The sequence below is a fragment of the Myotis daubentonii genome, chromosome X (genome assembly GCF_963259705.1).
Source record: "Myotis daubentonii chromosome X, mMyoDau2.1, whole genome shotgun sequence".
Classification (NCBI taxonomy): domain Eukaryota; kingdom Metazoa; phylum Chordata; class Mammalia; order Chiroptera; family Vespertilionidae; genus Myotis; species Myotis daubentonii.
In genome coordinates this window covers 898,566-919,701 of record NC_081861.1, presented here as the reverse complement: position 1 = coordinate 919,701, position 21,136 = coordinate 898,566, and the positions used below count along the sequence as shown (strand labels likewise).

At 41.3% G+C, this 21,136-nt stretch overlaps 1 protein-coding gene across 9 annotated transcripts in view; it reads right to left on the bottom strand.

Annotated features, from left to right (window-relative positions):
• The window catches only part of LOC132223847 (probable ubiquitin carboxyl-terminal hydrolase FAF-X), a 71,885-nt gene that overhangs the window by 17,338 nt on the left and 33,411 nt on the right, over positions 1–21,136 (bottom strand). For 4 of the 9 annotated variants that reach the window (XM_059678881.1, XM_059678889.1, XM_059678883.1 and 1 more), the window contains 18 exons: positions 20,377–20,612; positions 19,041–19,189; positions 15,641–15,728; positions 14,712–15,054; positions 13,397–13,492; positions 12,677–12,888; positions 11,218–11,458; positions 10,743–10,892; positions 10,220–10,340; positions 8,800–8,930; positions 8,372–8,650; positions 6,458–6,583; positions 5,243–5,368; positions 3,939–4,105; positions 2,735–2,843; positions 2,374–2,520; positions 1,695–1,841; positions 1,134–1,356 (listed from right to left, as the gene is read on the bottom strand). In XM_059678881.1, the coding sequence (XP_059534864.1) occupies positions 1,134–1,356; positions 1,695–1,841; positions 2,374–2,520; positions 2,735–2,843; positions 3,939–4,105; positions 5,243–5,368; positions 6,458–6,583; positions 8,372–8,650; positions 8,800–8,930; positions 10,220–10,340; positions 10,743–10,892; positions 11,218–11,458; positions 12,677–12,888; positions 13,397–13,492; positions 14,712–15,054; positions 15,641–15,728; positions 19,041–19,189; positions 20,377–20,612 (3,091 nt within the window). The remainder of the gene's footprint in view (positions 1–1,133; positions 1,357–1,694; positions 1,842–2,373; positions 2,521–2,734; positions 2,844–3,938; positions 4,106–5,242; positions 5,369–6,457; positions 6,584–8,371; positions 8,651–8,799; positions 8,931–10,219; positions 10,341–10,742; positions 10,893–11,217; positions 11,459–12,676; positions 12,889–13,396; positions 13,493–14,711; positions 15,055–15,640; positions 15,729–19,040; positions 19,190–20,376; positions 20,613–21,136) is intronic. The other 5 variants (XM_059678884.1, XM_059678886.1, XM_059678885.1 and 2 more) reach the window with 3 other exon arrangements.

The following is a 21,136-nucleotide window of genomic DNA, read 5'->3' as shown; positions in this document are numbered from 1 at the left end:
CTATCAGCTCCATCAAGCTGATACACGCACATCAGCAACAATTCCACTCCCACAGCCGCCCGAAGTGGAGCTCCGAGCCTGCATCTTACCCTCAACAAACCAAGACACACAGCAACGTGCTGGCACTATCCGGATTCTTACCCCTCACCTGCGAACCCACATTTTAGCGGGCGTTGCTTCTTCTAATGGCAGCCTCAAGATTGTACGATGCTAATTCCTACATGCTACCTGTACTTTTAACTTTATAGTTTAGTCATTATGAACTTTCCACTGTTGTATGTTTTTTAAAATGCCTTCAAAATGCATGCTGGCATTAAAGGCTATATAAATACATCAATATATTACAGAAGGACACCTGTTTTGGGTAGAGTAGTTACAGGTCTAACCTTTAAAGCAGTCAGTTTCATCAGAATTTCCTAAAACGTTATTTAAAAACGACCTATTCTGAAGTATAACATATCAAAAATAATGATGTTCTTAAAAATTTACTGTAATCAATTATATCCTTAAACTTTGTAAATAGTGGTTTTCTCTTAAGGAAAAAAAAAAGGCCTCTGTTGTGTTTGATTTTTTCACTCCTGCTTTTTAGGTCACTTCCTGCTGCCCTCATTCGTTTTGAGCTTCAGCTCCGTGTCCGTAAGATCTGGAGTCTGGAGTTTATTTCACGGGCTTCATAGGAGCATTAACTGAGGACATGAAGCGCACGAAAATGTTATCTTCTCCATTCCTAATCTTTCAAACCAGATTTCTCATATGGAAATAACATTAAAGAGCTGCTAAGTGAGGGCTTGGAAGGCTTCCACTGCATGAAATTTGCATTTTAAGTTTGAACTCTGGCTTTTATTTTGGCTACATATCACTCTGCAGTTTGGGTTTTATTCCAGATTTGATCAAGATGAAGTTTATTTTGCTCAGTACTTACACTACACAGAGGAAGGCAGTTAACAAACATTTGAAAACTTACATTAAGGCTCCCTCCTCACTTATCATGGTCTTAAATCATACATCCATTTGCTAGAAAGGTTAAACTAAACCAGCTGCTGAAAGAAAAGGCTGAGTTGAAGATGGTTACTAAAAAACCAGGAAAACAGAATTTGTGTTCTCTTGTTATCATAACATTATGAAATACTTACTAGTTATTGCTGTGCCAATATAATACATTTCAGTCAAAGACTCTACTATCTGCTTGAGATTCCTCACACAGCCAACAGCTAATGCTACAAGTAACTCAAAACCAGCGTTGATGGTAGCTGGTGAGCTGCAGACGGGGATGGCCTGCTCAGCGGGCAGCTCTCCGTTCCTCATGTACTGCAGGTACACATTGGATGCAGGGAAGATGAAGTCATCAATTAATTCCTAGGAGGGTCGAAAGGAAGATTGTGTATTACAATGACATAGTATCTACGTGTCATTATATATTTATGTTGTAGATGGAATTACTTGTCAGAACTCAAAACCTCATTACATCTCAAGAGAACTTATTTGGATTTTCTAATAAAAAGACCCCACTTTGTAACACTACAATGAACAACCATACACAAGTTTGTCTCATCTTAGTCTGACCAAGTGAAAAATTCTGATTTTCCAAATAGAAAAATCAAATAGTACTTAATTTAAGTTTATAAAATACATAGTAGCACTGAAATTTTACTTAAATTTAGAAGGCTACAATAGGACCAACACAACAGACTTACTTTAATGAGGCTAGCACCTCCCTTTTCACAACCAATATGGTACTTTTTCTCCGGGGTTTGAAAGGCCAGCAGCTCTTTTGTTACCCCCAGGTGGCCTTCCAAGATCGTCTCCTCAACACCTGTGTCACCTGTTCTCTTAACTTCATCCTGCCAAAAAAATCAATGAAAAAAATCAAACATCCAACTTATGAGAGGGAGGTAGCGAGGGAGGGAGAAGCCAGAACAAGAGTGGGCTGCACAGACATGCGGAAACCCCTTCACACCTGTCCATTCTAAGCCATTTCTCTTCAGAACTTTCTAGAAGTAGCTTTAGACACTACCAAAGGCTAAAAGCTACAAATCTCTTCAGAAAGAAATTCCCATACAATTCTAAGTAAAAAGTATCAGGTCTTAAGAGGAAGAATTAAATTAAGTGCTTATCCTATCAGATTTATCAAGAATGCTTTTTAAAAGTTGAAGATTTGTAAAAAGGTCCACGATTCTAAAATGAAAGGTGAATATCTGCTTACCAAGTCTCAAGTGAAACGAAACATTTCACAGAACTAGCTACGTACCCAATGCAGAGTACATTCGTCAGTCCTTTTTATTACTCTTTGGTATTTTTTATTTAACCCAAATGCTCAAAACCATAAACTATTAATCAACTACTCAACTTACTGATATGGTAAATGCAACTTACCCTAATTCTCTTCAGCCAATCGATTTCATTGTTGAGAAGAACTTCGGCGTTGGGTATATTAATGTTACTGTTGTAAGCATAATTCAGAAGGTGCCTCAGTAGAGTGAAGTAGTCACCCGAGTGTTTAGCTCTCTCCCTGGCTGTGCTCTGAAACAATATAGCAGAATAATATAAATTCATGTGCCCCTGCTCAGAATCCACTTCTTAAAAACTCACTTAACTAGAGATATCATATGGGAAATTACTCATCTTAATGACATGAACAGACCTCTCTAACTTCAATGCAATCGAACAGCATGACTTCTTGAGTGCCCCTTGTTTAAAGAACATTCCACACCGACAAGCATAAAAAATGTCTCACCCCCAAAACAGTGAAGAGCAGCGTGATGAAGAAAAGCAGAGGCCTGTGGCCCATGCAACACCTGGTGCACATCAGGAAGAACTGCTCCTGCGCCACCTGGCGGACAGTTCTGCAAGAAAAAGGTTTCACGTTTAGTGTTTCATTTTCATGAAGGATAAAACATTATAATCCTGGTCTCCCTGCGGTGGGTGGGGAATAAGAGATAGAAAAAGAGTAAAAATACAAGCACACAAGGTAATACCCCCTAAAGCCAGCAACATACATACAGGAATTTAGGTTGTGTGTCAAGAACTGTACCCTCAAATTGCCACTGCAGAGTTTGAAGGTGCCTTTTAACACCCGTCCCTTGGAAAAGACAAGAAATACTCCTCTAGACAAGAAACAGGCCCCAGTGAGCCTCACGCAGCTGTGTTGTGAGGTGAGCTTAGAACCGAAAGCGCAGCTCACTGTAAAGAACCTGACAGCACACGCTGCGTGCACTCACCCCCTCCTGGGGGTTTTGAGGTTTCTGAAACCCCACATGGTCCCATAAGGCAGAGGGATTTTAGACACTGTGGGTTGATTCCGGTGGAACTCATGCTCATTGAAGTCAGGAGGACCAATTTTCTGGGGAGAAATAAGGTGAAGGCCTGGAATAGGACGAGATCTGGGTGGAGGGGGACAATGGGAGTGGGGCGGTGGGGAACATCTGTAATGTGCTCAATAATAAATATTAAAAAAAACCCAATGTCTGATTAAATACTTTTCAACTGCAAACGAGGGCCAATAGTTGGTTTTTATTCTCAGTGTAAAATACAGAAGTTCTTACCATAACTCTGCCTTCTGAATGTCATACTGAATTAACAACTTAAATAAAAAACAAACACCTTGTAGCTAGGTATTCAAGATTGGAGGCTAATGATTTACTCAATTTAAAATCTTGTAAACTAGATTTTTAAAATGGGTTAAAATATATACCTGTAAGGTAAAACGAAATTCTGAAATCAGAGAAAAATTAATGTCACTTTGGGAATGTTGGCGTTTTGCAAAGACTAGAACCAAACAGATATGGGTCTAAGCAAAACACGCTTAAATAACATTTTCCTAAACATTAATAAAAGCTGCAGAGACAATACAGTTTTGGTTTCTGGGATCCATTTTGTCAGCATAAATGACCTCTGCACACAAACTCACACCAAGTGTCTTACAGCAAAAAGGAACTTACTTGCTGTGACAGTGCAACAGTAAGTCAATAATGAACGTCTGCCAAGCCTTTTCTTTGCTAAGAGCATCTAAGGCCGTTGGAATCAAGGCAAAACACAGCGTCATCACTTCCAACGCTTCGCAGCAAACCTGCTCATCTTCCAAGTCCAGCTCGTTGCCCACGTTGGACTGTAAAATGATAGGGTAAGTCATCTAGAAATGCATTTAAGGCAAAGTTCATACACAGCTTCAAGCCAGCGTGCAGCCCGTCCCTACTCGCTCACACCATCTGGCCTCAGCTGCCATCTGCAGCTCTTGGAATAGTAGGGAAATGACTACAGCAGGCAACAGAGTCTAATTCCAGTGTTTCCCCTTCCCAGGGAGCTGCGGGAGCACGGGCCACACCACCTGCTTCTGCCCGCTGGACTCCTAGAGACCTTCTGAGTCGTGTTCTTGGGCACCAACAGCCATTCCTTCCTAGAGAACCGCTCTGCCCCGCAGTTAGGGACCCTTGACCAGACCCACCCCGCAGCGCACCTGCAGTGCCATTTTACTCTAAAGCAACTCTTAGGTAAATAAATGTTAAGGAAGGTTTTCCAACCTACAATACGTCTGGGTAGGTAGTTAATAAATTCTAATCTGACTGTATAAGAAATTCACAATTGCAGCACATGCCTGGAAAAGAAAAAGCACTCAAACATTAGCTGAATGAATCAGCCATGTACCATATGGTACCATATATGTACTACAGGACACCAACATGCATCCCGGGCAAATCAGGGTTACATTGGCCACAAAAGGGAAGATCTACAGTGACGGTAATCCTACAGCTTAATGTCCCTTCTAAACATGCGGCTCTGGCCGGTGGTGCTCAGTGGGCTGGGGCGTCAACCCACACACCGAAAGGTGGCAGGTGCAATCCTGGGTTGGGGCATGTACAGGAGGCAACCTATCAATGTTTCTCTCTCCCTCCACCCCTCTCTAACAAACAAATAAATAATTATAAAAAATAAATATGAAGAAGTGGCTATCAGGGACAGGGACATATGACAGAAAAATCAGAGTCAAACACCACCTTTCTTATGTTAATAATTTGCTCAACCTAAGGGAGGTTGGAGGTGATGCCTGACTGGCTGACACTCTTGCTACTTCTGACCACTCTCAGAGAATGGAAAATACTTAAATGCTATAACACAACTGACGGCCGGCTAAACCCAAATCTCCACAGGACAGGAAGGTGGTGAGGGAAGAATAGTGAGGATGGAAGCCATCAAATTCAGTATTAACATTTATTTAAAAGAGATCGATGTCTGTGATAGCTCTCACCTTCTCATAAATTTTAGTGATTTCTTCATTCGGGCTAAATGCCAGCTGTAGGGCCCCACACCCGGAGGCCCAGATGATTTTCTGAATGGCTCTGATCACGCAGACATCAGGCATGGATCTTGAAGCCTGCGAGACAGGGAGGAATGACAACAGTAGGAAGCATGTGAGCGGAACAAGCACTGAAAAAGCAGACATGTTTCTTCTTGGGAAGGAGGAGGAACCCACTGTGTTCAGGTTCCCACGTGGCCTTGCGGCGCCACGCAGTACACCTCCAAGTCACCGCCTGGCCTCATACAACTCCCAGAAGAACCGCAAAAAGACTACAGGGGTGCTTCCACCATCCCTCGCCTCGTGGCCACACGGACACTTGTCCAGAATGTTCACAGCAGCTTCACGCAGGACCAAAAAGGGGGAGCAATCCAGATGGCCTTGTCCAAGTAGATGGACAAACACCATGTGGAATATTCACCAGGGGACGCCACTCCACAATAAAAACGGATGGACTAATGGCTCCCATAGCGCAGACAGCTTCCAGCGTGAAAGAAGCCAGACATAAGGGAACCCCCAGTTTGCTCCCACCTGTATGAAATTCTAGAAACAGAAAACTAGTATATGGTGACAGAAGCTCAGCAGTCACGTGGGGCAGGGGTGGAGGGAGAATGGACTGCACAGGAGCACCCAGAGAGAGGGATGGGATCACGTGCCCGTGGTTTCACACACAGAGGCGTTTGTCAAAATTCACTGAATTACAGTCCGGCCGGCGTGGCTCAGTGGTTGAGTGTCGACCTATGAACCAGGAGGTCACGGTTTGATTCAGGTCAGGGCACAGGCCCGGGTTGCGGGCTCCATCCCCAGTGTGGGGCGTGCAGGAGGCAGCCAATCCATGATTCCCTCTCACCATGGCTGTTTTTCTCTCCCTTCTCCTCTCTCTATAAAATCAATAAAAGCATATTTAAAAATACAATTCACTGAATCAGAAACTGTAAAAGCGCGCTATTTACTGTACATAAAGCACCGACATTACTAGTAGACAAAGCTGATGTTAAGGGAGCTTCATCTAGTCTAAGACAGTGACTAAAGCGAGCAGTGAGCAGGCCCAGGAAATGCAAGCCCTAACTGGTGACAAGGGTTCATTCCGAATGAACAGAGGGTCAAAGGTAGAACCCCCTCCCAAAACGCCCCCAGAGGCCAGAGTTTGAGCGGCCAAGCACCCACCTCGTCGGAGACCTGCTGGGCCAGGCGGATGGCCACATTCCTGAGCATGCACTCAGACGATGGGTTCGGGATGCTCTGCAGCGCGCTCTGCAGCACCACGGCCTGGTCGTGCGTGACTTGGTTGACCTGCAAAAGGCAACCGTTAACCAGACTCGCTTGTTCCTCGCCCATCACACTCCCTCGGGATGACCCCCTTCCACAGACAGCACCCCACGGCGCCAACCAGGGGGACTGCTTCTTTCTTATGCGTGAGAGTGCCACCCTCCCCCGCCAACCCCCCCTCCAACCCCATCCAGCTCCTGCCCCAGCTCTGGGCTCAGCATCACTGTAAGGGTGAGGGTGAGGCAGTGAACTGAACCGACAGGCGGCAGCCCTAGCTAGAGACCCTGTAAACTGCTCCACATCTTTCCCATGCATGCTCCTGGGCAGACCTGCTCCTGGGCCCTGATGACCAAATTCTTCTTTGAAAAGGAAAAAAATTAAGAAAAATCAGTAACAGAATAGAAGTGCAAAAATATGAAAGGTATCAGTGTTTTACTTAATAAAATAACCATGTTTTTAAACCCACAAGAAAAAGATGACTTTGAAGGAGTTCTTTTCAGGCAATTCTGACTGCTGTTCAAGCTGTACTGTCCCTTCTCCACAGTTTAAGTAGAACCATTATGTACCTTTGTACGCACATGGCCCATTTTCGGAATAAATGCTGTAAAGGGGACAAGTGAGGGGGAAGCATGGAACTGCCTCCTGTGAATGCCATTAAGCACCCGCGCCAGGGACTGTGATGAGAACGTTTTAGCTAATCCAGAACCACACTTTCTATCCTCACAAACATGGGATCAAAAAATGTAAGACTTAGGCCATGTGAGACTAATGAAAAATTTCTAAAATATACAAAAGTGGAGAGAATAGTATTAAGAACGCCCATGTGCCTATTGGCAAGCACCAAAAATTATTAACAAAGGACCAAAATTATTTAACTATGCCCCTTCCTTGCTTTCTATCCCCTCCCCAGCCCAGGATATATTTTGAAAATAAATCCTGGATACATAATTTCATTTCTATTTCAGCAACTACTTAAAAAAAAAAAAAGGGTGGTGGTGGTGGGAAATAGTCCTTTTAAACATAACCACGGTACCATTATCACACCCAAAACAATTATAAGTGCTATTATCTCAATTATATGTGACATTATAATATCACATATCTCATCAACATTCCAACCTCCCTGATTAAAACCTAAGCCACTTAAAAAAAGAATATATTCCTGATGTCTTTATCTACTATCAGTAACTTAGCAAATCATCATGTATGATGCATATAACTCCCAATTTTAGTCAGTATTAAATGCATCATTACACCTCTAATAAACAGGCATTAAATTCTGGCAAATCGTGAGAACTTTTGGTGGCAACAGGCTAAATCAATTACAACTTTTTTATTCCCACCGGTGTCTTTAATGCAGGGCAAATACAAGTCCATAAGAAACTCATATGGAGACTTTATTAGGTTTAAAAGAACTGAAAGTCAAACAGGATTTAAGGGGGCACTGAAAAACTAGCCTCTCCAAGTATAGTGAGTGAAAAGCATTTGCACTTTTAATACAAATAAACTTTAACAGAAAAAGCCCCTAAAATAATGCATCACTGGAAAGGAACCTGAGATAGTTTACCTTTGAACTTTATACTTAAGTGTTGCTGAGAGGCTGACCTTTAAAAATGACCATCTATTATTATTATTAGAAGACTAGAGGCCCGGTGCACACAATTCATGCATGGTGGGTGGGACTGCTGGCTCCTAACTGCTCGCCTGCCTGCCGGCCTGGTTGCCCCCTAACTGTCCGGAAGATGTCCAGTCACCGGGTCTAATTAGCTATTACCCTTTTATTAGTATAGATTTTTAAAAAGCCCATATTACCGATGTCAAAGGAGTCACGCCTTCTACACCCGGCTGAAACGCTTCTGCCACAGCGCGAACGTGGCCGTAGCCAATGGCAGTCAGCAACAGCTTGGCTATTTTCAGAGCATTGAGGTAGGCACCCCTGCGAGTTTCCATGTCTGCATTGGGCAGGAAGTTGTTTCTGGTCAGCATACTCAGGACTAGGGGCAGGCCACCGCTTTTCAAGAAGTGAAACTGGAAATCAGAGGAGTCTTCAGCCAGAGGCGCACCAGCAGGCATGAGCAAGGCATAGACCACCTGGGAAAGAAAGGGAAAAAGCCTGTGTTCAAGGTCTTAGAAAGATAACGCCGATTTCCCCTATTGCCACGGCTAAGGAACTTTTTTGAGTTAGCATAGAAAGGTCAAATGTGAAGATCGCGGGGAAAATTCAAAAGGAAAAAGCGAACCTCTGTCAGGTATAGCACTTGGGAAGCGGAAGGACCAAAGAAAAGCGAGTCAAGAGATGGGCTAAGGCTGCTGTCTCCAAGCTTCGCGTGGTCTAAGCAAATCGCTCTCAGTTTTTCTATTGTTGTGCTATCTGCGAAAAGGAGAGAGACACAGGCTAAGACAAAACATCCGTCATGCACGCATAAGCAGTTCACTTTTGATATTTTGAAGACTTTAGTATGAAGTAACAATCAGTTCAGTTATAGGCTCCAACTTCACAAGACATAACCAGATCTGGATTAAAGAATGGCTAAGTAAGTAAATAAACAAACCAGGGCTCTTTCATCAGCCAACCAAACCCCAGTAAGGAAGCAGGCTCCTCCTACTCAGACTTCAAATCAACATGGCCTCCAGCCCCCCCTCCAGCCACTGGAGACTGAAAAAAAAAAACACAAGACACTTCAAAAGGAAGTTCTTAATGAAAATAACAAAAAGGAAAAAATGGCAAGCTCTTCCCTCCAGTTGAGCCCACAACCCAGGCATGTGCCCTGACTGGGAATCCAACAGTGACTTCCTGGTGCATAGGTTGATGCTCAACCACTGAGCACACCGGCCAGGACCCCTGCTTCCTTTGAGTGTTGAGTGTATGTGTGTAGCAACCAAGCGACAGAAAAGAAGCTAACATTTGTTGAATACTGATTACGTCCCAGTCACCAGACCACATATCAAATAGTTATTATTGTTAGCTCCGTTTTGCATACCAGGATTTGAACTAAAGTCTGGTTGAGTCCAAAGTCTCTGATCTAAATACTATAGTACAGTCATTACTGGCCTTTTCGAAGCTGGCTATTTCAAGTCTAGGCCTATACTTTGATTATATAAAATATGGAAAGAAAAATTAAAAAAGCGCCCTCAAGTTTCCCTGCTTGGAGCTGCCTGGCCAGAGCTCACTGTCGCCACCTGGTGGCATTATGCTCTTAAAAATAAGACCAGGGATTCTGGAGTCCTGGGGCAAGCATCAAGCTGGTGGCTGGAGGGTATTGGAAAATGGCATTGCAATGAGGCGGGATTCAATAAATGGGCTAATGGGAGACCATACAATCCCTGTGGATGGAGATGTAAAGGAAGCTCTAGGCTTCTGGAGAACCTGTACAATGACAGGGTGTTGCCCGCAAGCAGAGCACTGGCCCTGTCCATGAATTCTATCTGAAAGAGGTTTTTTTGTTTTGTTGTGTTTTTTTGGGGGGTGGGGTGGGGGGAGAACCACCCATCACTCCCAGGCTTTGCGAAATAAGGCAGTTGACTGAAGATCGCCAACTCCTGCTCTGGCCTATGCCATAAGGCGTGTTCCAGCTACAAACAGAAGTTGCTAATACATCCTGTTATTGGCCAGCATGTACTTTCAGCAGTATTTTTAGTTTTGTTTTTTGTTAATCTTACCTGGTGGCATAAGTTTCATAAGCACTCTTGCACCATCTCTAAGAGATGGCATATTTAGGCTGCTACCTAAGTCTGCAACTTGCCAAAGGAAAGAGATGTATCTGGGATGCAGTGACATTATCTAGAATACAAAACACACAAAACGTTCACCTGTAAATTACACCTCCCCAGGAAGGCCCAATACATTTGTTTGTTAACTGCCGCACTTCTGTTTATGCCATTTCTAGTCTTTAAAACAGTCTGCCTTCCCCTCTTCCCACCTTTACAAATCCTTCAAGAAATACACTGTCCAAGCCGCCTCCAATAATTGCTACGTGAGTTCTTTTTTACTATTTTGTTAAAAGATTTCTCTCATATATCAGAGGGATCCCTCTAAAGTTCACTGTGAACTGTAAAGCTGTTTGATATTTAGGCACAGTAAATTACAAGCTCCTCCAGGAAAAAACCACCCTATTCAATATAGGTCTTTATTCTCCAAGAGGCTAGCACAGTGCCTGGCATACAGTAACTCAAAGCTACTCACCACCCCGGGCAAACAGCTTTCCACTTCTGGGTTGGGCCCATCGCTGTAATGGTTACCATGGTTTCCAGGAGATCCAGTTGAGGAATCAGAAGAGCTATCAGGGCTCGAAGGCATATTGGAACTTATTTGTGTAAGCTTGGCTGTAATTAGCTGCAAACGACATAGTATTTAGTATCAAAGACAAGGAAAACACACAAGATTTAAGTAAGTAACACACCAACAAAAACCTACGCGCTATGTTTTTTCTAAGTGTTGTCTAATATAACCATATGATTAGCTTTTAGAAAGCCTTTCCTCTACCTACATTGTAATATCGATGCCTGTTTTATTTAATGTTATAATTCCAACACCTAATACAGAGCCTCACACATAACAGATGCCCAATTCACATTTACTGAATGAAATGTTGACTGCGGAAATAAAGATAGCCTCGGCTTTGATTTTCTTGAAAAGTTTGGTATTCATAGATACTTACTGATTTATCCTTTAAGTTCAATTGTCCAATCAACTTTCTATCATCTGCAGGATCTATCAGTTCCCCGCCCACGAAGAGCTCTATTTTTGTATGGGCTACGTTGGCTTTAATGCGATTGAGAATGCACCGCCGCACGGAACCGATCGTGTCATTTGTGTGGGACCACACGTCCAGGTCATCAACCTGTCTGCCCTGGTTCGGAAACCGGACTATAAAAGAGAGGTGTTTACCACGGAAAGCTCTGGGGGAACAAGAGAGAAAACATCGTCACATTCAGCAACTTGCAAATCTTCTCGCAAAGATAAAGCTACAAATCTAATATTGACTATTTTTTTTATTAAACCAGAGAAAGTGAGTTAAGGCTAGTTATTTTTAGGGTCTTGAGCATAAAAACTTACTGCTCCTTTGAACTACAAATACTGTAAGTGATCTTAAAAACACAACATTCCATTGTTGCTACTCTTGTACCTATGGTTGCAGAAAATGAAGCATCTAGTTTAAAAGAAATTAACACAGAGACATGAGTAAACATGTAACTTATTTTAATGCTATAAAGCCCAACTCACCGGGACTTTGCAAATGTGGAAGGTAGCTTTATCTTGAGAGCACCAACAAAAATGCTAAGGTGCTCATTTTTTCTGAAGAACTCTTAATATCAGAATTCACCCCCTCAAAATGATGTTTATATTAGTATAAATATTATTGCAGATAAGATACAAAAAGTAAAAATAAGGAGCCGTTGTAAATAATTTCATGATTAACAAAGAAAACCGTTTCATAAAAAGAAATCTTTTAAAATAAACACTGATGACACTCATTCTATAAACATCTCTAAATAATAAATACTATTTGATTTACTAAATGGTGAGACCATAAAAGAACTGGTGGGAGACTGCTTGGAAATGTTCTTGCTATTCTGGCTCTCTGTCAAAGCACCTTTTAAAAGTCCTTTCCAATTACTCTCTCATCTTACTATGCCATTATTTTTAACGGAGTAAATGAATGGCATCAAAACACTTTAACTGTGAAATAGTCCTGCAACACTTACCAGAAAATAAGTCATTGGCAAAAATAAACAAACAAGAGAGCAAACTTGACGAGTGAGAACACGAACAAAAAACTAAAACAGAAAACAGATCCCGAAAAACAAAAAGAGGTCTAGGATTAACCAAAGGTTTTAAAAGATGCAAATAATGTTCTTCATGGTCAAGATCCCAACGCTTTCTTCTGGTACATTGATTTGAGAGAAAGAGACACACATCAATGCAAGAAGAAATATTGATCCGTTGCCTCCTGCGTGGACCCCATCAGGGGACTGACCCAACCCTGAGAAGCGCCCTGACCAGGAGTCGAACAGCAACCTTTTGGTGCACGGTACGACCCTCAACAGCTGAGCCACACTGGCTAGGAAATACCAAGGCATTAAGCAACAGCACTGGTGTATCACTTTGTCACTAACCTTGACATGGGCAGAATTGTTCTTTCCTCGTGGTAATCGCTGTCGCACTCATTTATGTACTCCCTCAGCACGGTTAGCACTCGAACCATCCGAACAGCTTCCTGTCTTGCACAATTAATACTGTCCTTGTCACCATCCAACACACACAGCGTGTCATAGGAGGCTTTCAAACGATCAAAGCAAGACTGAATGAAGTCTTCATGGATCACCACCTACAAATAACGGGTCAAATACGACAGTTCAAGTTGCTTTGGAATGTAAAAATTAAAGGCACACGTAAAACTTTATTCCAATCAAAGATGGCAACAACTCATTTAAGGGTAGCCGTCAATTAACCATGATCATCTTTAGCCAGGGAGTCTATACTGATTATAAAATATGCTATGCATTGTCAAAGGAAGCAAGAGTCACATAAGCATAAATTAGATACTGAAAAAGAAAACTTCAGGATTAGGTGTTAGAATCAAAAGAAATTCAGTCACAATCTCTTGACATAATCATACTCAAAATGATCATTTTAAGATAATTATTAGGACAAGATTCATTTAGACAGCATTTTATACGAGAGAAATAGGGACCAAATATTTTAGGTATATTTATAAGAGCTGAAACAAAAGAATTCCTAGCTAATTCTAAATTAAAGAAAAGGTCTTTAAAGGAAAAAGAGTTCTTCAACCAGAGTTTCAATTTGTGTATGTCTGAATGCACGTCAGTCCTCACCTGATTGACCTGTAGCCTTGGCCCCAGGTTTGTGTATATCTCTTTAAGGAGATCTATAGCTCTGCTGGCAATATCGTCATTGCTCTGAATCACAACCTAGGATCAAAAAGATATCTTAGTTGGCCATTTCAATTCAAACCATCCCCTCAGCTATTTTTCATATAGTATTCAATAATTTCAGGATACACCGACTTCGATAATCAAGAAAACCAAGTACAATTAAGTGAGAAAACAGACCAAAATAAAGAAGATAAAGGCAAGTCTTCGAATAAAGAAATTTGTTGAAGGGAAGACTCATTTTCCTAAGTTATTACAACACTGACTGTATTCCCTGTGCTGTACATGAAACCCCCAGGACTTCTACCTGGAAGGCTGTACCTCTTAGTCCCCTTTACCCAAGTAACTTCTTCAGATCTTTATCATTCCCCTCTTTATGCCGGTGGCATTGAAATTAGATGCAGAAGTCTGGGATGCTGAGGAGGTGACTTAGGGCTGAGCCATGTTACAGGCTTGGGGAAGGGAAGCGGAGGAGCACAAGGAGACCGAGGAGAAAAAGTACACAGGCTTTCCTTCCGCGCGTCAACTAGTTTTACGTTGTGGAGTAGTGTGTACATTTTTATTTAAAAAAAGGGTTTCTGCTGTTTAAAAAAATGCTGAAAACATGTCAACCGTAACTGAAAAAATTAACTATTTAAAAATGTTGCAAACCCCTTACTTAATCCAAAAATCTAAATAATCAAATACCACAATGAAGAGCTTAGGCTAGCTAGTTTGCAGAAAAAGATTCGATGTAAAAATTATATATACATGCTGCTGTGACCAGGTCAGGTTTTTAAAGGCAGGAATGATAACTTAACAGCACACCGTGACAACAGGCAGGAACCTGGGGGGTATCACGCTCAGTGAAGTAAGTCAGCTGGACAAAGACGGATACCACGTGATCTCACTTGCATGGGGAATCTAAAACAAACAAATAATTTAAGAACCCGAACTCATAGATCCAGAGATCAGATTGGTGGCTGCCAGAGGTGCCAGGTGGGTAAAATGGGTGAAGTTGGTCAAAAGGTACAAACTCCCAGCTATAAATTAGCCAAGTCTCGGGATGTAATGTACGGCATGCTGACAAGTTAGTAATACTGAGTGCATATCTGAAAATTGCTAAGAGAGTAAATCTTTTTTTTTCTTTTATGATTAAGATGAGCTATCACTACCTCCTGGGACAAGAGCCAGGGAAGACGCAGACATGTCACCTATATGCAGAATTGGGGCTCCTTCCCTATTGGAAAAGCTCCATCACATACAATGCTTCACTTACCCGCCAAAGGTAGTCTAACCCTATCAACTCCAGGTCATCCATCATGTACGCTCTCCTCTTTGCTACCAGTTTTCCTTCTCGACAATTCACAGCTTTGAAGAATCGCTCAAAACATTTCATGCCGTTTTCCGTTAGGAGGGAAGGGTCGAGCTGGAGCACGTTGCTTTCGAAGAAGTCCTTGTTGATGTCAGGGTCCAAGTCTGGCTCATCCCCCATCAGCTTGGAGTACCACTTGAAACAGGCCTCGCGGTCGCACAGGTACACAGCGTTCTCGGCCAGGCACTTCCAGATCTGCTTCGCCTGCGGGGCACACAGCCACAGCTGGCCGTCCTTCAGCAAGAATCTTGGAAAAACGGGAAAAAACAAGCCATCAGAGCTACATTGTGTTTACCCCAAGATGCAATCTATAGATATCTATACATATAGGCAATCTATACATAAAGTCATTGAAAACCAAACACCACTGAGCAAACTCAGCCTGCTACTACGTTTAGCTTTGGCTTAAGGAACCCAATCTGAGTAACATTAGCACTGCTGGGGTGCACAAGGCACCGGAGGACCCCAGCATTCTTTCGGGTGCTGGTTCAGCAGCCCTTTGCCCCCACTTCCTGAGTGTCTCTGACGCCATTACGGTCAGTTTGGGTCTCTAGCGTGTTGTCTCAAAAGATGGCAACTTGCGCTTAAGAACAGAATTCTGTATAAAAGTTTAAAATGTGTTCTCTTCAAGCACTGCAAAGAAGAAGAGTTAAAACTCAGACAACAATTCTAAATGTTTAATGAACGAACAATGGGGAGATGTCCTGTGACTTTCAGGCAATGATTTCCGCGTGGGAAAAGGCAACCTAAAAAAGACCCCAGCGACACCTCGTATGAAGCTGGCTTTCTCATCTGTGTCTTACATAGAGCCGCAGTGACTGATTGACACAAACCTCAGGAAGTTCAGTCGCTCTTGGACTTCTTGAACGTGGCTGTATCTACTTCCCAGCCTTACAGTTTGTGGGTCGTAGTCCTCATGGTCTGCAAATTAAAAGAAAATCATGTATGACGTATTCGGGCACCCACATCACTGGAACTTTAATCAAAGAAAATGACGTCACTTACAAAGTCATTAACTTGACATAAAAAGGCATCGTGAAGTTTACTAATTATTGGTGATTTCGAGTCAGCTCCTATTTCCCCCACAAAAATAAATTTTCCTTATACATAACCAAAAGAAAGGATCCGTTAAATGTGCTATAAAAGAAATTACTGACCAGGTTTCTCCACTGTAATCTGTGGGGAGCTACTTTGCGACTATGTAATTTGTCTTGTTTCTCTGCCCACTAGTTTTAGCATCACCCCTCCGTCCCCTTTTATTTACCAAGACCTGGGACCCAAATGATCAAGAAAAGTCAAGAAGAAAGATCCCTCTATGCTAAACGGGAATGGAGAGGCCCTATACTTCGTTATAAAAAAGCTTCCTGGCTGTGAAAACAAAGATGGTGGTGCGTTTCCTTGTAAACATTCAGCTCCAAACAAATCCTGCGATTAGTGAGCGGGCAAATGAAGACTGAGCCACATGGCCCGGGGCAAGACGGCCCATTTTGAATCATGCTGCCCAGCCATTAGAGATCCCACTGAAAACAGGAAAAAGTAGATGAGACTAAATTAACTCGTGTCTCTGGCCAAGGCTAACATAAATTGGTTGTCATTACAAACTGCCAAACTGTCTAGAATCCATTTCAGAACTCATGAGAAAAGGTCACTTTAAGAACCATCTGTAACTGATACACAATTCAAATACCATGAAACCTAGCCACTTAATATGTGTAACCCAATGGTTTTTAGTATAGTCAAAGCTACAAGATTTGAGTATCACCACCTACCCTCACATTCTATAAGATCTCCCATCACCTCAAAAAGAGACTCACATTTCATATAAATGGAATCTTACAATATGTGGTCTTCTGTGACTGGCTTTCTTCTACTTAGGCTAACTACTGCTAAATAGCCTTCCGCGGTATGCATCTACAACATATTGTTCATCCATCAAATGATGGACACTTAGGTTATTTCCACTTTTCTGGCAAACATTCACGTTCAAGGTTTTGCATGGAACTATGTTTTCATTTCACCTGGGTATATAAATTACCTGGGAGTAAACTGTATGATCAATTCTGTTTACCACTTGGAGGAATTGCCAACCTGTATACCAAGGTGGCTGCACCACTTTACAATCCCGCAAACAACGTACAAAAGCTCCAACTTCTCCTCATTCTTGCCAACGCCTGCTGTTGTTTCATTTGTCATCCTCGTAGGTGTACAGTTTCTCACTGTGGTTGTAATTTGCATTTCCCCAATAACTAACGAAATCCAGCATCTTTTTATGCACCAAATGGCCATGTGCTTATCTTTGGAGAAATGTCTGCACAGATCCTCTGCTGTTTCTTAATTGGGTTGTTTTTTAACTGTTGAACTGTAAGAGTTCTCATATATTCTGGATACAAGTCCCTTACCAGACACATAATCTGTAGATATTTTCTCCCATTCTTGGGTTATCATTTTAGTTTGATTGTATCATTTGCAGAAGTTTTAAATTTCGATGTAGTTCAATATATCACGTTTTCTCCCCTAAAAATGTTGCTATGCCTAACCCAAGGCCACAAAGATTTATTCCTATGTTTTTTCCTAAGAGTTTTAAAGTTTTAAGGTCTATGGCAATCCTACCAATGAGTTAAAATTTGAGTGAAAACAGGTGGTTTTATCTTGTGTTGTATTCACATAAAAAGACTTTAAAAGAACAACTTGGTAAGCACCAGTGCCTGAAGGCACTAGTAGTAAGAACACGTGAGTAAATGTTAAGGATTTTAGTAAGTTTATTACTTTAGCTAAATAATGTTAAAAGAGGAGGTAGAATCAGCTGATTATACCACTGAGAAATGTTTTCTTCCAAAGATGAAGATGCTAGTGGTGAAATATGGGCAGGATAGTAATATTGGTGAGATAGTTATCAGAAATTGAGAATATCAGCGAACTGTGGAAGCTGATGTTAGCCCTCAATTTCACTTATGTTTATCTGAGTTTTATATAGGAATGTATATAGATGTTAAGCAAAGCTCTCATGTTTCATAGGCATATTGGGATTTTACACAATGCAAAGAGTCTACCCAATATACTCTTCAAATAATGAGCATTAGAAACACCCTCATTTTAACCAGTTAACTGCCACGATATTTTGAATTTAATTAAAAAAGGTCCGCCGCTTACGTCTATAGACTAAGTGTACAAATGGTTAAAAATATATTATTGGCCCTAACCGGTTTGGCTCAGTGGATAGAGTTGGCCTGCAGACTGAAGAGTCCCAGGTTTGAATCTGGTCAAGGGCATGTACCTTGGTTGTGGGCACATCCCCAGTAGGGGGTGTGCAGGAGGCAGCTGATCGATGTTTCTCTCTCATTGATGTTTCTAACTCTCTATCCCTCTCCCTTCCTCTCTGTAAAAATCAATAAAATATATTTTAAAAATATGTATTATTGGCTTCTGCAAAGTCTACTATAAAATGTCAAGAAATGGTATGTTCAGTAACCATTATGTTCAATTCTACCTCTAACATTGGTTATACACGGTTTCCTTTCCATGGCTATGGGAACAAACTCGAGCCTATAGGACAGTTTTTGTGGGGGTTTTTGGGGTGTGCGCTATGAATTTGGCATGAGAGAGAGGAATATGTACTAAGAATGCCTCTGAACTCCAGCACACAGACTCCACTACAACTGTCAGAGGGCAAAAGGGCACTGAAACGGAGCGCCACCAATGGCGGCACTTACAGACTGGCTGTTACAAAAACAGGAAACTCGACAGTGACATGTTTAAACAACTTCACACTTTGAAACCCATGTAAACATGTGGATTCTTGTAGCTTTGCATCTCCCTACTTGTGAATTTTTAATTCATAAATCGAGGCACTTAATGGAACAGACTTAGACAAAAAAGTTTTCCTGGAAAGATAATGGTGGTGGTATTAAGGACACAAAGGATGAAAATGAGTCAAGTACGTACCTAAGAAGGCAATAAACAATTGTAGGACAGGCGGTCACAGCCTCCAGGCAGGGAAGGAAAAAAGTTTAACAAGGAGAGTGGGGCAGGCAAAGACTAAAGAGTCTTGAAATGCTGGCCGGAGGTTAAGAGTGTGTAAGAGTTAAGAGGAAAGTGAAAGTGGGTCATAAGCTAAGAAAGGAACACAAAATATATCTGTTGTCATTTTGAAGGTAATTAATGCTGACCCTGCCCCCAGCTGGGAAGGGAAGTTGCTGTCATTTCCCATAATTCCCGTTAGCTTGTAGTACATACCTCTAGCATACAGTCTCATGCTTTCCATGTAAGTTGCAAGATTTTCTGCTACCAAAGTAACTAGGGCATGATTGTGCTGAAGTTGATTGATTAAGTCATGGCGATAAAATACATGGGGACTTCGCTGAGTTTGACTGAAACGAGAAGAACTTAACAATATAATTAGGCAATTAATTCTGTTGGAATCAAAAGAGCTTATATACTCTAAATTCTTAGCTACTAATTGAAAAACTTCAAATGGGTTCTTTCATAACAGAAGCGTACTTTTGGCCATTTAACTTTAGTGGCAAGCAATTTAAAAGAAAACCAATGCCTCCAAAAATAAAACATACCATTATTATTTTACACACACAAAATACATTAATATTCTCCACTACCACACCAATGGGCGTTTACTTTAATAACCGATTTCTACTTCCATGTTATACTAGTGCCAAAGCACTTAAGTTTGCATAACTATTTGTAGAATTATAAAATAGAAACACTCCTTGCCAGATTAGCACCACAAAAATTATGCTGTAATTACAGTAAAGAATTTAAATTTTCTCCACTGTTTACTCCTACAGTTTTTGTAATTTCATAGTATTTTTCTAGCCTTAAAAAAAAACCACACACACACAGCAGAAGACAAAGTTCAAGTGTTAAAACCAAAACACGTGGCCTTTTCTGTATTAGGCATAATCGTAATAATCGAGAGTTGTAAAAGATCTTGGCAATCATTTAATTTTATACGTATAAGAAAATACATTTCTTTCGTTTAGAGAATCTTAACAAAATGATATGACTGTTTGGCTACAAGGGTCATAACCTAGGAATCCTGATTCCACTGTGAATACGCTCTGCATTACACCCAGCTCTCTTTTTCCCACCCTTTTCTTTTTCATGTTATCAGTTCCAACTCTATAACCAAACAATACAAGGACAAATTATTCCAGGAACCACAATTTAGCAAGTGAGATAATATATTTATAAGGGCAGACACCGGGCAGAAAGGGACACGGGCAGGAAGGAAAAACGGAAATGAGAGATGAAACTGACGCAGCACAAGCCATGACACTGCCCGGCTCACTTGCTGGAAGGAAGAGGGAATTCTGAACCCAGAACCTGAAGGCAGTATTATTGTCTTGCTTGTGATATGTATCACTTAATTGTAGCTTACTTCCTCATCAGTAAAATCAAGGAGGTGGTTATGATAATCTTTTCTTCCAAATAAACTCTTCTCTCAGCCGATTGGCCCAGTCTAATTTTCTTGTTTGCTTCTACCAGCTGATAATGCTGCTGTTTCTTTTCAAAAGCCATCAATGAAAATGCTGAAATGTTCTGTTAAAAGCCTTACCTCAAATTCTGAGGTGCCTCCCCAAACAAACTACAAATTTCTCTAATTTGTTTCAGAGCGGGGATGACCCATTTGTCATTTGTACGAAGTTCTTCTATAAAGCGATCTATCCACTGGATCTTCTGTGTGTCACGGTCCTTAAACGATTTCAATGTTTTATACAGGTCAATATAGCTTTCACAATTATAAAACAGAGCTTCTCTTGTACGATTAGCAACACAAACATTATGCCGTAACTGCAGTAAAGAGGTCAATGATAATTTGAAAAGTTGCTTTAAGTACATGTTTATTTCACATTTACTATCAAAACTCTAAAAAGTAAGACATTAGAAAAGTTCGCTATGACAGAGACTCGGATACAGCTATAGCTAGCTACACAAAGGTCTAGAGATGAAGCATTAGGCACACTGACAGAAACTGGGATTTGAAACATTTGCCAGGAAGTGGGCATTGAGCTATTATCAATGGTTTTAGAGATTCTACCAAATAATAAAATTCAGCAATAACAGAGAACCCTGATGGTTACACTACACAGCTTTGCTTTTAGTACACCGAGGAACATTGAGGATATTTTTGCCAATGATGATATGGCAACTAAATTTCACCACAAATAAAAACAAGGACATGTCCACATACACACAAGGAGAGAAAGGGCCAGAAACGTGTATAAGCACAGTTAGAGCCAACGTTATTTCATGTACCATGTTTACTTCTCATACCTCATGTACTTTACTCCTTCCCCAGTCAATAATAATCAGAA